Source organism: Pristiophorus japonicus, unplaced genomic scaffold (assembly GCF_044704955.1).
Source record: "Pristiophorus japonicus isolate sPriJap1 unplaced genomic scaffold, sPriJap1.hap1 HAP1_SCAFFOLD_1039, whole genome shotgun sequence".
Lineage (NCBI taxonomy): Eukaryota > Metazoa > Chordata > Chondrichthyes > Pristiophoridae > Pristiophorus > Pristiophorus japonicus.
This window is the reverse complement of record NW_027250690.1, coordinates 97,212-113,465: the sequence shown is the minus strand read 5'-3', so window position 1 is coordinate 113,465 and position 16,254 is coordinate 97,212. Positions and strand designations below refer to the sequence as shown.

At 47.7% G+C, this 16,254-nt stretch overlaps 1 protein-coding gene across 1 annotated transcript; it reads left to right on the top strand.

Moving 5' to 3' along the window:
* Positions 1-201: 201 nt before the first annotated feature.
* Positions 202-15,777, top strand: LOC139241319 (NF-kappa-B inhibitor beta-like). The gene is made up of 6 exons (XM_070869950.1): positions 202-210; positions 1,848-1,953; positions 2,162-2,402; positions 3,504-3,592; positions 5,702-5,947; positions 15,674-15,777. Exons 2-6 carry the CDS (start codon positions 1,888-1,890, stop codon positions 15,707-15,709), a joined length of 678 nt encoding a protein of 225 aa, XP_070726051.1. The 5' UTR covers positions 202-210; positions 1,848-1,887; the 3' UTR covers positions 15,710-15,777.
* The last annotated feature ends 477 nt before the right edge of the window (positions 15,778-16,254 follow it).

The window sequence follows — 16,254 nt, the reverse complement described above, 5'->3', positions numbered from 1 at the left end:
CCTTATGTGGTTCGGTGTCAAATTTTGTTTCTTGCAAAGTGCCTTGGGATGTTTTACTATGTTAATGGTGCTATATAAATGCAAGTTGTTGTTGTTGTCTTGGAGTTCAACAGACTTAAATTGGCGGTCCTGGTATTTCTTGACTTGTGCAAATTGGAGAATCCATCTGAAGCTTTGGAGAGAGCGATAAAGGCCTGATGGACTTTCATGGTTGGTGGAAGAATATGTAATAGTTTAGCACACCGGCTCCAACTATTTGCTAATTTCTACCCAAGATAGTTACGGTTAATAACTACTGTAAAATCTATGTTGCCTCACTGCAACTATTTGCTTAACAATTAAATCTTAATTCACAGTCTAGCGTGTGTTAACTTTTGACTTACCAAATCAAGAGTTTGGAGGTGAGAAAACCAGTAAGCCAGATAGATGCTGGGTATCTGGGCAAAGGACAACAATCTCTGAACCACAGGGTGCATGAATCACCCAAGACACTGGTCTGAGATGCTGATCACACGTCCCATTAACTGCATTGTTGGAGGTGCCATCCTTCAGTTAAGCTGTTAAACTGAGGCCTATCTGTCTGTTCTGGTGAGTCAGATGGATGTTAAAAAAAGACTTGTATTTCTATAGCACCTTTCACGACCATACGACCATAGGACATCTCATAGCGCTTTACAGCCAATGGAGTACTTTGGAGTGTAGTCACTGTTGTAATGTGGGAAACGTGGCAGCCAGTTTGCGCACAGCAAGCTCTCACAAACAGCAATGTGATGATGACCAGATAATCTGTTTTTTGTTACGTTGATTGAGGGATAAATATTGGCCCCAGGATACCGGGGAGAACTCCCCTGCTCTCCTTCGAAATAGTGGCCCTGGGATCTTTTACGTTCACCTGAGAGGGCAGACGGGGCCTCGGTTTAACGTCTCATCCGAAAGACAGCACCTCTGACAGTGCGGCGCTCCCTCAGCACTGCACTGGAGTATCAGCCTAGATTTATGTGCTCGAGTTCCTAGAGTGGGACTTGGGGACTTGAACCCACAGCCCTCTGACTCAGAGGCGAGAGTGCTACCCACTGAGCCACAGCTGTTAAAGATCACGTTGTAGGGAGCTTTCCCAGTGACCTGGCCGATGATCTTCCCTCAACCAAAACCATCGAGAGCTAGATTAACTGATTGTTGCTCTTTGTGGAATCTGGTTATGTTAAAAATGGCTGCTGCATTCACCTACATCCCAACAATCACTGAACTTAGAAAAAATTAATGGTTTGTGATTCAGTTGTAAGTTGTGAGAGAAGTGATGTTTTATAGAAATGTGAGTTATCTCGCTTCAGTTAAGTATCATTTAAATATCATTTTTAAACGTTTATGTTTGTGTACCCTTTTCTGAAGCCCTTGTACCACTCCCGACAATATGATATCAAAACGTACATTAGTGTATTGAGGTTTCTGGACACTGTTATGCTTGGTACTGGGAGCAATGCGAGGTTGAATTATTGGAGCCACTTGTTCAGGTGGATTGGGCAATGCGAAATTCCAGCGATTTCAAACCTGACGGGGGTGGAGGGAATGAAACGAAATGATATCGAGGCCAATCACACTTGCCTGCCAGTTAGAAGAGTAGACCACCGCCAAATACTAAAACGCTGTCATTAATCAGCCTGCAGGACATGTGCAACGGTGCTCTAAATTGGCAGCTTTCATTTTTTACAATCTCTTTTCCTCAATCTACACTGTAGTGCACCATGTCATTACCCAAATGAGCTGTGCTGTAAACACAGATTTTATTTTTTACATTGTAAGCAACACCACAGCAGATCAACTAATATGTCCACCGTTTTTTGTAATAGGATACTACACCTTGCTGTCATTCATGAGGAAGAATCCTTTATGGAGCACGTTCTCGATTTTACAAAGGGCACCAATTACCTGGACCTACAGAACGACATGAAGCAGGTGATTAGAGCAACGATAAAGCAACAATCACGATCGTTGCTTGGGGTCATTCAAATATTTGGTTAGATTATTTCCTTGTGCTAACTTCCTCCCATAAAAATCGTTCTGTATTATTTCCCTGTAAGTATCAACTCTCTCCTTCCGCATCCCATTCCTCAGTCTCCTGAAATAATCTGATTTCCTCCCCCCTTCCCCCCGCCTCTTACAGACTGCACTGCACTTGGCCGTGATCGTTGGGCGACCGGAATTAGTGATGAAATTGGTGTCTGCCGGGGCGAACCTCCTGCTTCAAGAGAAGGATGGGAACATTGCCTTACACCTGGCGTGCAAAGAAATGGCGACCGGCTGCGTTCAGGCACTCCTGTTCCACAGTTCCAGTGAGCAGAAGGACTCCCGTCTGTTTGACCCTTCACACTTCATACAGCAGCTGCGTTGCTATAACTACCAAGGTAAAGTCTCCAACAGTTCATCTACATTTTTGATCTGATTGGAATGCATTTGTTAGACATTCGGTTGGGAATTAATAAGACGAAGCAAAACCAGGCTCTCCCGCTGGCTCATTCTGTAAAGAACGTAAGAAATAGGAGCAGGAGTCGGCCATTTGACCCCTCAACCCTGCTCCACCATTCAATAAAATCATGGCTGATCTGATCCTGGCCTCAATTCCACTTCCCCGCCCGCTCCCCATAACTCTAGACTCCCTTATCGTTCAAAAAAGGAAATGGGTTTTTAAAAAAAAAAGAGACTAGCATTTCTATAGTGCCTTTCACTACCGCTGGATGTCCCAAAGCCCTTTACATCCAATGAAGTAATTTTTGGAGCGTAGTCACTGCTGTAATGTAGGAAACGTGACAGCAAACTTGCGCACAGCAAACTCCCACAAACAGCAATGTGATAATGACCAAATAATCTGTTTTGGTGATGTTGATTGAGGGATAAATAAATATTGGTCCCAGGACACTGGGGATAACTCCCCTGCTCTTCTTCGAAATAGTGGCCATGGGATCTTTTACGTCCACCTGAGGGGGCAGACGGAGCCTCGGTTTAACGTCTCATCCGAAAGACGGCACCTCCGACAGTGCGGCGCTCCCTCAGCACTGCACTGGAGTGTCGGACCAGATTTTAGTGCTCAGAGGCGAGGGTGCTACCCACTAAGCCACAGCTGACTCTGTGAAGCAGACAGACCTGAAGCTTCGATTGCTAGCCTGTGCTGAGTTGACTATCTCAGTAGGAGCACTGAAATTGGCCTCAGTACTTCTGGGTTTAAGGGGAAAAGAGTCCTGGGTTCCTACTAGCCAGTGATGCCTTCTGAGAAAGTTTGCATCAGTTGAGGACAGCTCCGTTACCCCTCCTGGTAGCGTGGTTCACTGTCTCAGCTTGCAGGTAGGAATGTCCACTTGGGCAAGCCCCTGGAATGATTCCCCAGTGAGGAATCAGCACCTTCGGAAAACCTGGGGAGAAAATTGAAGGGAAAAAGAAAATTGATACATACAAAAAATTTTTTTTAAATGTCCTAAATCTTGTTCTAATGAGTGTATATCTTTCCACAGGGTTCACACCTCTCCACGTGGCGGTAATGCTCAATGATGTTCACATCGTTGAATATCTTTTGTGGTTTGAAGTTGAAGTAAATGCAAAGGCAAGTATTCAAACCTGTCCAGGGCAGTTTGAGCTGTCGGGGATCCCCAGCCAACTGCAGGGGGGGCAGACGATCTGGTCTTTCTTTTGGTTTGTTTTGAGGGGGAGGGGACAGCCCCATTTAAAAAAAAAAAAAAATGCTATTCTCTCTCCCGCTTCAGGGTCTCCCCTACCACAGGCGACGTTCCTCGACCAAGAGGGTGGGTGGGTGGGCAGCCTCACTCTGCGCACTCACTCCGTGCTGCTAAAGAGCCACTGCAGAGCATGAGCGTGGAATGGACTCGTCGCCTTTTGGTGAGAACGTTAAAACCCAGGTCCATTTCAGGTGGATGTCAACAGTCCCTGTGGCACTATCTGACGAAGAGCAGGGAGTTTGCTTAGTGCCCCGGCCAACGTTCCTCCTCGGTACCATCATCAACATCATAGGCAGTCCCTCGAAACGAGGATGACTTGCCTCCACGCCAAAAAAAGATGAGTTCACAGGTGTTTCAATGAAACATAGAAAATAGGTGCAGGAGTAGGCCATTCGGCCCTTCGAGCCTGCACCACCATTCAATATGATCATGGTTGATCATGCAACTTCAGTACCCCATTCCTGCTTTCTCTCCATACCCCTTGATCCCTTTAGCTGTAAGGGCCACATCTAACTCCCTTCTGAATATATCTAACGAACTTGCCTCAACAACTTTCTGTGGTTGAAAATTCCACAGGTTCACAATTCTGAGTGAAGAAGTTTCTCCTCATCTCGGTCCTAAATGGCTTACCCCTTATCCTAATATTCCCGATCCCGAACTACATCCTGAAGGGTGGAAGATGCCTGTGCATGGATTTTTTTCAACGTGTGGTGACCGTTGCACACCAGTCACCACACGGGCTTGACAGAGCTAGGTCTTGATCCAGTGGCAAGGGTCAATCAAGACGACTGGAGACCAGCTCTGCTGCTTGGGCTGAGTGCGCACACATATCGCAGTGTGGGCTGGCCCGTGCTGCCCCTGGCCCCGAACTCGCATCCCTCCACCGTCTCTCGCCATTCCTGCTGTATCTGCCCACGCTCCAATCACCGACCTGGACCTTGATGACGTCGCTCTTCGCTGCTGTCTCCCTCCTGCACCAGCTCGCACTGCTCCATGAAGTGGCCTCCACACTGCTCCCAGGCTGCCGCACTTCCGCTCCTTTTATGGCCCCGACCTGCCGCTGGTGTTCTCACGCAGGTCGGGGCCTCCACGCTCCCTCAGTACCACCAAGAAACAGATTGACTAACTGGTCATTCAATTTCTTGTTCATGGGATCTGTGTGCAAAATGTCTGGCTCATTTGCCTGCTGAATAACGATCACTGCATTTCAAAGTAATTCATTGTTTTTAGCAGTGTTGAAGAGGCTGCTACGTGCTTGTCCCCATCCTTGGCAGACTTTGCCCTTGTCCACCAACCCTCCCTTGCCCCCATTCTCTCTTTCCCCCCCCCCCCCTCCACCTCCTGGGTATGCCAAAAAAATACCATAGAACAGGAATCAGTTCAGGGGTCCTCTTTCATGAATGCCTCTCCAACTGCTAGAGATCAGTTGAGAGCCCCGAACCCATTAACCATCATGTTTGTAGGATTTCCTGTGCACAAAATCGCAGCCTCCTTTGCCTACAAAGTAACATTCAGAACAACCTGCTCCTGCCTTTGATCACTTCCTTTTCCGTTGTTGTAAAGCACTTTGAGATGTTTGAGGAGCGATACACGAATGGAAATTATTTTCTTCCTAAATTTTCCTGCGTGTGGAATTGGAAATGAATGAGAGGGTGTCTTTTTAAAAAAAAAAAAAAAAAATTCGTTCCTGCCATGCAGGCATCGCTGGCAAAGCCGGCATTTATTGCCCATCCCTAATTGTCCCTTGAGAAGGTGGTGGTGAGCTGCCGCCTTGATCCGCTGCAGTCCGTGTGGTGAAGGTGCTCCCACAGTGCTGCTAGGGAGGGAGTTCCAGGATTTTGCCCCAGCGACGATGAAGGAACGGCTGATCTATTTCCAAGTTGGGACGGTGTGTGAGTCTGGAATTGTGTGGAGGAGGAAGGGGCATCCATGTCTGTCGGGTATCTAAAGCCCTGTGTGTCAATCTCTGCTCTTAGGAGAAATGTGGAGGTCGAACCGCGTTGCACCTGGCAGTGGAACAGCAGAATCAGCAGATCGTCAAGCTCTTGCTGGACAGGCGGGCAGATGTTCACGCCCAGATGTACAATGGCTGCACGCCAATATGTCTGGCTGTGTACCGGCCGGATTCTGGTATAACCCAGATGCTCAGAGACTATGGCTCTTCAGAACCGGTGACAGATGAGGAGTCAGATGAGGATGAAGGAATCGATGAAGATGCCGTGGTACGTAGAGCTGGGAAAGGGAGCCTTGCCTGAATCGCTGTGTGTGTAGCTGCTAAGTGGGTACAGGGTTGGACTCGGCTGTGATAACCAGAAAAGCTATGCACGGTTTCAAACCTAGAGGTTTTCCCAAATTAAACTCTGAATTTATCGAGGTGAAGTAGAGCATGCCAGGAAAGTAGTATTTCTGTTCTCTCCAAATTCAAATTGCAACACGGTTCTGTGGTTCCCGTGTCTGCAGTGTCCATTCTTCGTGTGTGTGCCTAGACAGCGTATGCTGTCGGGCTGCTCGACCATTAGGAGCATCACAGCCGAGCCCAATCTGCCTCCACTTGTGGCATCGGCACATGCTCAGTTTGAAGCAAGGTTCGCTAGATAATGGTCAGGAGCAGCAACCCTGGCTTATTTTTATCCACTACACCGTGTCAATTGTGGCTCAGTGGGCAGCACTCTTGCCTCTGAGTCAGAAGGTTGTGGGTTCAAGTCCCACTCCAAACTTGAGCACAAAAATCTAGGCTGACACTCCCAGTGCAGTACTGAGGGAGCACTGCACTGTCGGAGGTGCCGTCTTTCGGATGAGATGTTAAACCGAGGTCCCGTCTGCTCTCTCAGATGGACGTAAAAGATCCCACGGCACTATTCAAAGAAGAGTTATCCCCGGTGCCCTGGCCAATATTTATCCCTCAATCAAAAAAACATTATCTGGGTCATTATCACATTGCTGTTTGTGGGAGCTTGCTGTGCGCAAATTGGCTGCCGCGTTTCCTACATTGCAACAGTGACTGCACTCCAAAAGTACTTCATTGGTTGTAAAGCGCTTTGGGACGTCCGGTGATAGTTGAAAGGCGCTATATAAATGCAAGTCTTTTTACATAGCCCAGGGTGGCAGTCGATTCCTAGAGCCTGTCTTCAGCTAACTCCACAAATCAGGGATTGAATAGGATTCTATATGCCCGACTACAATTATAGAATAATACCGCACAGAAGGAGGCCATTGGGCCCATCACGCCTGTACCTGCTCTTTTGAAAGAGCTATCCAATTAGTTTTCCTCCTCCGGTTCTTTCCCCAAAGCTTTGCAATTTTTTTTTTTTTCTTTTCAAGTGTATATATCCAGTTATCTTTTGAAAGTTACTATTGAATCTGCTTCCACCACCCTTTCAGGCAGCGCGTTCCAGATCATCATAACTCACTGCTTACAAAAATTCCCCATCTCTCTCCCTCTGGTTCCTTTACCAATTATATTAAGTCTGTGTCCTCTGGTTACTGACCCTCCTGCCACTGGAAACAGCTTCTCCGTAAACTTGAGCCCATCCAAAACTCTCTTGCCCGTGACTGAACTCGCACCAAGTCCTGTTCACGCACTACCCCCTGCGCTCGCTGACTTACATTGACTCCCGGTTCAGGAATGCCTCCATTTTAAAATTGTCATTCTTATTTTTAAATCTCTCTATGGCCTCGCCACCCCCCCCCCCCCGCAATCTCTAACCTCCTCCAGCCCCACAACCCTCCGAGATCTCTCTGTGCTCCTCTAATTCTGGCCTCTTGAGCATCCCTGATTTCCATCGCTCCACCATTGGTGGCCGTGCCTTCAGTAGCCTGGGCTAAAAGCTCTGGAACTCCCTCCCTAAACCTCTCCACCGCTCTTTCCTCCTTTTAAGACGCTTCTTAAAACCTACCTCTTTGACCAAGATCACCTGCCTTAATATCTCTTTATGTGGCTCGGTGTCAAATTTTGTCTGACTATGGGGCACTATGTTAAAGGATCTCTATATAAATGCAAGTTGTTTACTCTATTAAAGCCCCTCAGTGTTCAATTCATAGCCCTGTAGGTTACAGCACTTCAGGTGCACATCCAAGTACTTTTTAAATGTAGTGAGGGTTTCTGCCTCTACCACCCTTTCAGGCAGAGAGTTCCAGACCCCCAGCACCCTCTAGGTGAAAAAATTTCCCCTCAAAACCCCTCCTACCAATTATTTTAAATCTATGTCTGCGGTTGAAGTGCAATGCTTTGTCGACATGTAATGGATGATGGCTGCCTTCTCACAGCCCGCCCTGTTGCGTGAGCTTACCTCTTCGATCCCAACTAATGTCATCTCACGGGACACCAAACCTGTTAAATCGGTTTCCCGGTGACCGTACCAAACCATGTAGTAAAAAAAAAGTCTTAACATCCAAATTGGATTTTGGTTCAAGTGACTCCCCGTGCACAGCGATTGGTTTCCTAAATCCACGGCCCGGATGAAAGCATTATACAAGGTAACACTTGCCTAGAAAAAAAAGTTACAAATACACTGGTGCTGTTTACAGGTCAAGTTTAAGTTAGATTGGAAAAAATGTTTATTTGGGGTTTGCAGAGGGATGAGTGGGGGAGAATGAAAACCTATATACATACACACATTTTAGTCACAGTAAACAGGTTTTCATACTAAAAATATTGAGGTTTGTGACCAGAATTAGACAGACTGAATATATCTCTTAACCTCATTGATTACAGTACGCACTTTAGACCATCATCATCATAGGCAGTCCCTCGGAATCGAGGAAGACTTGCTTCCACTCCTAAAGTGAGTCCTTAAGTGGCTGAACAGTCCAACACGAGAACAGTCCCGGTCACAGGTGGGACAGATATTCGTCGGGGGAAGTGGGGGGGTGGGACTGATTTGCCGCACGCTCCTTCCGCTGCCTGCGCCTGACCTCTTCACGCTGGCAGCGTTGAGATTCGAAAAGCTCAACACCCTCCCGGATGCATTTTCTCCACCTAGGGCGGTCTTCGGCCAGGGACTCCCAGGTGTCGGTGTCGGTGGCGATGTCGCACTTCACCAGGGAGGCTTTAAGGGTGTCCTTGAAATGTTTCCTCTACCCCTTCTTTGGCTCGTTTGCCATGAAGGAGCTCATGTAGAGCAATTGCTTAGGGAGTCTCACGTCTGGCATGCGGACTAAGTGGCCTGCCCAGCGGAGCTGATTGAGTGTGGTTAGTGCTTCAATGCTGGGGATGTTAGTCTGGGCGAGGAAACTGATGTTGATGCATCTGTCCTCCCAGGGGATTTGCAGGATCTTGTGGAGACATCGTTGGTGATACATCTCCAGCGACTTGATGTGTCTTCTGTACATCGTCCATGCCTTTGATCCATACAGGAGGTTGGGTATTACTACAGCCCTGTAGACCATGAGCTTGGTGGTAGGTTTGAACACTCTTTTCCTCAGGCGGCCGAAGGCTGCCCTGGAGGCGATGTTGAATCTCCGCATCACTGTCTGCCTTTGTTGACAAGAAGCTCCCGAGGTATGGGAAGCAGTCCATGTTGTCGAGGGCCGCACCGTGGATCTTGATGACTGGGGGACAGTGCTGTGCGGCGAGGACAGGCTGGTGGAGGACCTTTGTCTTACAGATGTTAAGCGTAAGGCCCATGCTTTCATATGCCTCGGTGAATACATCGACTATATCCTGGAGTGCAGACGCAGGCATCGTCCGCATACTGCAGTTCAACGCCAGAGGTTTGGGTGATCTTGGACCTGGCCTGGAGATGGCGAAGGTTGAACAGGTTCCCACTGGTTCTGTAGATTAGTTCCACTCCAGCGGGGAGCTTGTTGACAGTGAGGTGGAGTATGGCAGCGAGGAAGTTTGAGAAGAGGGTTGGAGCGATGACGCAGCCCTGTTTGACCCCGGCACATTAGATCATGACTCCAAGTATAGCATAAAGAGGGAGAGCGCCATAAAACAGGCAATCTTTTTTAAAAAAAACAATGTCAACAATCTCCAATATGCTCAGCCCTGGGCATGTAGGTACAGCAGGTGGTGAAGAAGGCAAATGGTATATTGACCTTCATAGCAAGGGGATTTGAGTATAGGAGCAGGGAGGTCTTACTGCAGTTGTACAGGGCCTTGGTGAGGCCTCACCTGGAATATTGTGTTCAGTTTTGGTCTCCTATTCTGAGGAAAGACGTTCTTGCTATTGAGGGAGTGCAGTGAAGGTTCACCAGACTGATTCCAGGGATGGCTGGTCTATCCTATGAGAAGAGACTGGATCAATTGGGCCTTTATTCACTGGAGTTTAGAAGGATGAGAGGGGATCTCCTAGAAACGTATAAGATTCTGACAGGACTGGACAGGTTAGATGCGGGAAGAATGTTCCCGATTTTGGGGAAGTCCAGAACCAGGGGACATAGTCTTAGGATAAGGGGTAGGCCATTTAGGACTGAGATGAGGAGAAACTTCTTCACTCAGAGTTGTTAACCTGTGGAATTCCCTGCCGCAGAGAGTTGCTGATGCCACATCATTGGATATATTCAAGAGAGAGTTAGATATGGCCCTTACGGCTAAAGGGATCAAGGGGTATGGAGAGAAAGCAGCAAAGGGGTACTGAGGGAATGATCAGCCGTGATCTTATTGAATGGCGGTGCAGGCTCGAAGGGCCGAATGGCCTACTCCTGCACCTATTTTCTATGTTTCTAAACCATGCACAGGCATTTTCCACCCTTCAATATGTAGTTCGCGACCTGGAATGCCAGCTTCTCATCGAAATACCTGTGAACTCATCCCTTTTTGGTGTGGAAACAAGTCATCCTCGATACGAGGGACCGCCCAAGATGTGGTCAGTGGCAGCATCAACTGGGTCAGGTGTTAAAGCAACAATGAGTGTGGCCAAACTGAAGCATTTCGAAGTAATTACTGAGTCATTTTCCATAATCCCCAAGTCTAACGGGTGACTCAACAGCAGGACACAGGTTGCCGCAACTGTTAATGAGTAAAACCATGCCGTCTGATTTAACCCTGGCGGTCAGGGAAACCACAAAAAAGTAATTGAAGTGGGTTCCAGGTTTCCCCACAGGAAATAAGAACAGAAAATGTCGGATCTGTAAAGAGAAATAAAACCGGCTCATGTTTTAAAGCTGGGAGATGCACAAGCCCCTTCACAGCCAAAACCAAGAGGAGACGGGAAGGAACAACAAAGAAATTTAAGATTCGGGCAATACTGTCACGGTGAAGCAGTTCATGGGTTTAATAGTTTAGATGTGTTTTTTTTTAAACGGTGTGGAAAAAGTCCTGAATGGTGTAGAAAGGTCACTTCATCGAAAGAATCTTAGAAATTTACAGCGCGGAAGGAGGTCATTTCAGCCCATCATGTCCGCGCCAGCCGATAAAGAGCTATCCAGCCTAATTTGTGCTCCCAGGGGATTTGCAGGCTCTTGTGGAGACATCGTTGGTGATTATATCTCCAGCGACTTGATGTGTCTTCTGTACATCGTCCATGCCTCCGATCCATACAGGAGGGCGGGTATTACTACAGCCCTGTAGACCATGAGCTTGATGGTAGGTTTGAGGTCCAGGTCTTCGAACACACTCTTCCTCAGGCGGCCGAAGGCTGCACTGGCGCACTGGAGGCGATGTTGAATCTCCACATCAATGTCTGCCTTTGTTGGCGAGGCTCCCGAGGTATGGGAAGTGGTCCACGTTGTCGAGGGCCGAGCTGTGAATCTTGATGACTGGGGAGCAGTGCTGTGCAGCTTTCCAGCTCTTGGTCTGTAGTCCTGTAGGTTACGGCACTTCAGGTGCACATCTAAGTACTTTTTAAATGTGGTGAGGGTTTCTGCCTCTACCGCCCTTTCAGGCCGTGAGTTCCAGACACCCACCACCCTCTGGGTGAAGAAATTTCCGCTCAAATCCCCTCTAAACCTCCCCCCAATTACTTTAAATCTATGCCCCCTGGTTGTTGACCCCTCTGCTAAGGGAAATAGGTCCTTCCTATCCACTGTATCTGGGCCCCTCATAATTTTATGCATCTCAATAAGGTCTCCCCTCAGCCCTCTCTTTTCCAAAGAAAACAACCCCAGCCTATCCAATCTTTCCTTATAGCTAAAATTCTCCAGTCCAGGCAACATTCTTGTAAATCTCCTCTATAGCCTCTCCAGTGCAATCACATCGTTCCTGTAATGCTTTGACCAGAACTGCACGCAGTACTCCAGCTGTGGCCTAACTAGTGTTTTATACAGTTCAAGCATAACCTCCCTGCTCTTGTATTCTGTGTCTCGGCTAATAAAGGCAAGCATTCCGTATGCCGCCTCAACCATTTCTGTCGAGTGGCATGATAAAGAATTGAGGCTAAAGCAGCTCCGGAAGTTGGGGAATTGAAATGCAAGATGAAGGGGTGAGAGAGGCAGGAAAATGGGGCAGGCAGCTGCGATCTGTCGTTGCTGCAGACTCTGCTTTCTTGGCCTCAACAGCATCGGCAAATGCCGGTTAAACGAGCCTTTTAATTTGTCTGTCCAAGGAGGAGACAGCGGGAGGCGCAGGAGAGATTCCCCTGGGCAGGGGAAGCGGTGTGTGTGTGTGTGCGCGCAGCGTTGCTGCTGTCAGTCTTTGCAGACATTATTTGGATGGCTTTTACATATTTTTTTTAAAAGGTATGATTATTGGATCTCCTCCAATTAGTGTTGCTATGCACCCTGATGTTGCAAGGAGGAGGAGATTGGAGACAGTGAAGGAACTAAGCCCCACCTGGTACATAACTCTACTTTAAACCTTCTCCGTCTTTCTGAGAATGCTGCCGAGTATTTAAGTGATAAATCATCTGATTTAAGAATCCCATCAAGTTATGCCCTAGATGTCTCGGTGATTCACTGCAACGGTTCGGACCTGACAGATCACAGATTTAGTCACCACTACATGCTGAGTCAACTCATCAGTGGCTCCCGGTTAAGCAACGCCTCGATTTTTAAAATTCTCAAAATTGTTTTCAAATCCCTCCATGGCCCTCGTCCCTCCCTATCTCTGTAATCTCCTCCAGCCCCACAACCCCCCGAGATGTCTGCGCTCCTCTAATTCTGCCCTCTTGAGCATCCCTGATTTATAATCGCTCCACCATCGGTGGCCGTGCCTTCTGTTGCCTGGGCCCCAAGCTCTGGAACTCCCTCCCTAAACCTCTCTGTCTCTCTTTCCTCCTTCAAGACGCTCCTTAAAACCTACCTCTTTGACCAAGCTTTTGGTCACCGGCCCTAATTTCTCCTCGTGTGGCTCGGTGTCAAATTTTTATCTCCGTACTCCTGTGAAGCACCTTGGGACGATTCACTGCGTTAAAGGCGCTTTATAAACACAAGTTGTTGAGATCTCTGCGCTCCTCCAATTCTGATCTTTTCAGCATCCTTGATTTTCATTGCTCTGCCATTGGCCGCCGTGCCATTAGCTGCCCGGGCCCTAATCCTCCTAAACCTCTCCGTTGATGAATATTGACCACTTTGCAGAGTGCTGCACCACAGATTGAGCCAGCATCCTCAGCTAAAGAGAGAAACCTGGAGGATGAGGACTGATAATCCCCACACTTGGCAGACTCTGTCACAATGTGGTTTTTAACTCGCTGCATTGAGATAGAGGGGTACAGTAAAGATGTTGACCTTGATATCAAATGCTTAGTTGCCTATAATGTGACACCATTTTATTCACTTCCTCCAAAGTTCCCCCTAATTTGTTGTCGGGCGCATGGCCCCTGCAGGAATTTAACATGGGGGGGGAAAAGCTGGTCCCGCTTAGAGAGAATGTTGCTACCCTCCACAATATTGAAGACTTTGTAATGGGCGCACCCCTTCAATTTTTGCACCTTCCCTTCTGAAGGTGCTAACTCATGAGTTACTTTGATACGGCATCATGGTGGCCGTACTTCATACGTAAGCCTATACAAGCTATTCGATTGTGGGGGGGGATCGGCGGCAGAAGAGATTCTGTCCTCCTTTAACATCTTTTACACACATACTCTCCAGAAGAGATTGCTGGGATGTGATCAAAGTAATTGGTAGAAGAATTAGAAAGCGAGATGAGGAAAATGTTTTTCACCCAGAGGGTGGCAGGGTCTGGAACTCACTGCCTGAAAGGGCGGTAGAGGCAGAAACCCTCAACGCATTTAAAAAGTACTTAGATGTGCACTTGAAGTGCTGTAACCTGCAGGGCTACAGACCGAGAGCTGGAAGATGTGATTAGGCTGGGTAGCTCTTTTTCGACCGGCGCGGACACGATGGGCCGAATGGCCTCCTTCTGTGTTGTAATTTTTCTATGAGGAACAGGAACCTAGCTGGTTCTCCCCTGCCAATTGGTGCCGTCAGTTGCTGTGCCCCCTTGCTTGTCACTCTTGCCAAGATCTGCTAACTTGGCATCAAAGCTGAGGACCTTCTTGCTCTGTACGGCTCGGTACCATCCTGGGCAGCGCATGTACCAGCTGAGGCAATTGGCTCCTTTCCTAAACTTGTCCAAAACTGCTGATCTGCTGGGATAGCAGTTGACGGACCGGGGGTGGGGGGTGGGAGCCACCTCCGGGATGGGGAATGTTTTAAAGAAAATAAATTCGGCATGGCTTTCTGCCAGAGATTGCTGTTCGGTGATCTCCGCTGATGACTGCTTGGAGCCGTAGACTAGTGAGTGGTCAGAGGGAAATGTGAAAATTAAGATTTTAAAAAGCCCCTCCTGCGTAATACAACTTTCGCATTCAACACGCGCAAACCAGAAAACTGACTTCATTGATTTATGGATCTCGTGCAACAGTTGGACACTAACCCTCCTCCAGACATATTTCAGTTCCTCTTTCTCTCCAACACTAACCCTGCCTTAGGCAGGTCACTGAAATCAATCAATCGTCTCAAAGGAGACAATTAAGAGATAAACGTTCTTTATACTCCTCAGCCTCTTGGTGTTGAAATTCTGGTGAGCTGTAAGGGTTAGCTGGTCTGCTGGAGGGTTATAAACAATGTTCCCTTTACAGTGTCCGCTGGGTAGCACACTCGCCTGTGAGTCAGCAGGTTGTAGGTTCGAGTCCCACTCCAGGGACATAAATCTCGACTGACGCTCCCAGTGCAGTGCTGAGGGAGCGCTGCGCTGTCGGAGGGGCCGTCTTTCGGATGAGACATTAAACCGAGGCCCCGTCTGCGCTCTCAGGTGGATGTAAAAGATCCCACGGCCACTATTTCAAACAAGAGCAGGGGAATTACCCCCGGTGTCCTGGGGCTAATATTTATCCCTCAATCAACATCACAAAAACAGATTATCGGGTCATTATCACATTGCTGTGTGTGGGAGCTTGCTGTGCGCAAATTGGCTGCCGCGTTTCCCACATTACAACAGTGACTGCACTTCCAAAAGTGCTTCATTGGCTGTAAAGCACTTTGAGACGTCCGGTCGTTGTGAAAGGCGCTATATAAATGCAAGTCTTTCTTTAGGCTGCGCAGCGCTCTGCAGCTCCTGCACAGCCAGGTGTCCAGCTTTTATAAATCGGAAAAAACGCGCACGCGCGGTATTTTGAATGGGCCGCGCAGACCCTTAAAGGGGCCACACGCCCCCCCCCCCCCCCCCAAAATAATTAAAGGGAACATTGGTTTTAAACAGTGCAATTGTTTGCGTTGGTTGGGGAAGACGGTAACGAGAGAGCACAAATTTAAAGTAACCACAGAGAATTAATTGGGGAGGTTAGAAAATAATTTATTTGCAATAATTAGCACATGGGATTCTCTGTCACAAACTGTTATTATGCAAGGAGCGTCCTTAAATGATTTCCAAAGGGAATTCAATAGTTGGCAGTAAAAGACATTAAAAGTTCCGAGGAGAGTGAGATTGGACCGAGTGCATGTGTAGAAAAACAGCTCGGACTTGATGGGCAAAATGGCCCGTTTTCTGGAACATTGATTGTATGAAATAGCGTTCCACAAATGTTCTGATTTTATTCATTCTTTTTTCCCCTCTCTTTCTCTTATAGGGAGAGTATGACGACTTTGTGGTGCATGGATGTTAATGGAAGATCATAAAATTCTGATGTCCTGCTGTATGACGTATTTAAACATTAAAACTTGTAGTGTTAAAGTGTTTCAGCTCTACTTCTGTAAAGGAGTGCCGTCATATAGTCCTCTTAACTGTCTTGTAGCCTTGTATTGAACCAATATCTAGGAATGGAGTAGTCTTTATAACCTAGTGTCCGAAAATAGGGGTTTGTGGTTGGAAAGTAACCGGTTGCCACCCAGATGTATATCCCAAGGAGGACCCAACCAGTCGCGTGAGACAGACAGCGGGTACTGGCGTTGGGCAGCATGGGGTGGGAACAGTGTGATCTGGGGTGGAGGGGTGCACCAGGCAAACGTGGGAAAAGGTGCTTTAGTTCTGAGTGTTGAACCTGAATGAGGGTGTGGGGCGTTAGAGAAGCGTTAATCCCTGTTATTTTTAACGTTTGTAGCTCTGCCGCTGGTTACGCACTGCAACAATCCTCTGTCGGGATGTATAGCTAACCTGCAGCCAGAACTCCCATCAGTGTTGTTCTGAACTTAAAAGAGGTGAGAGAGAAAG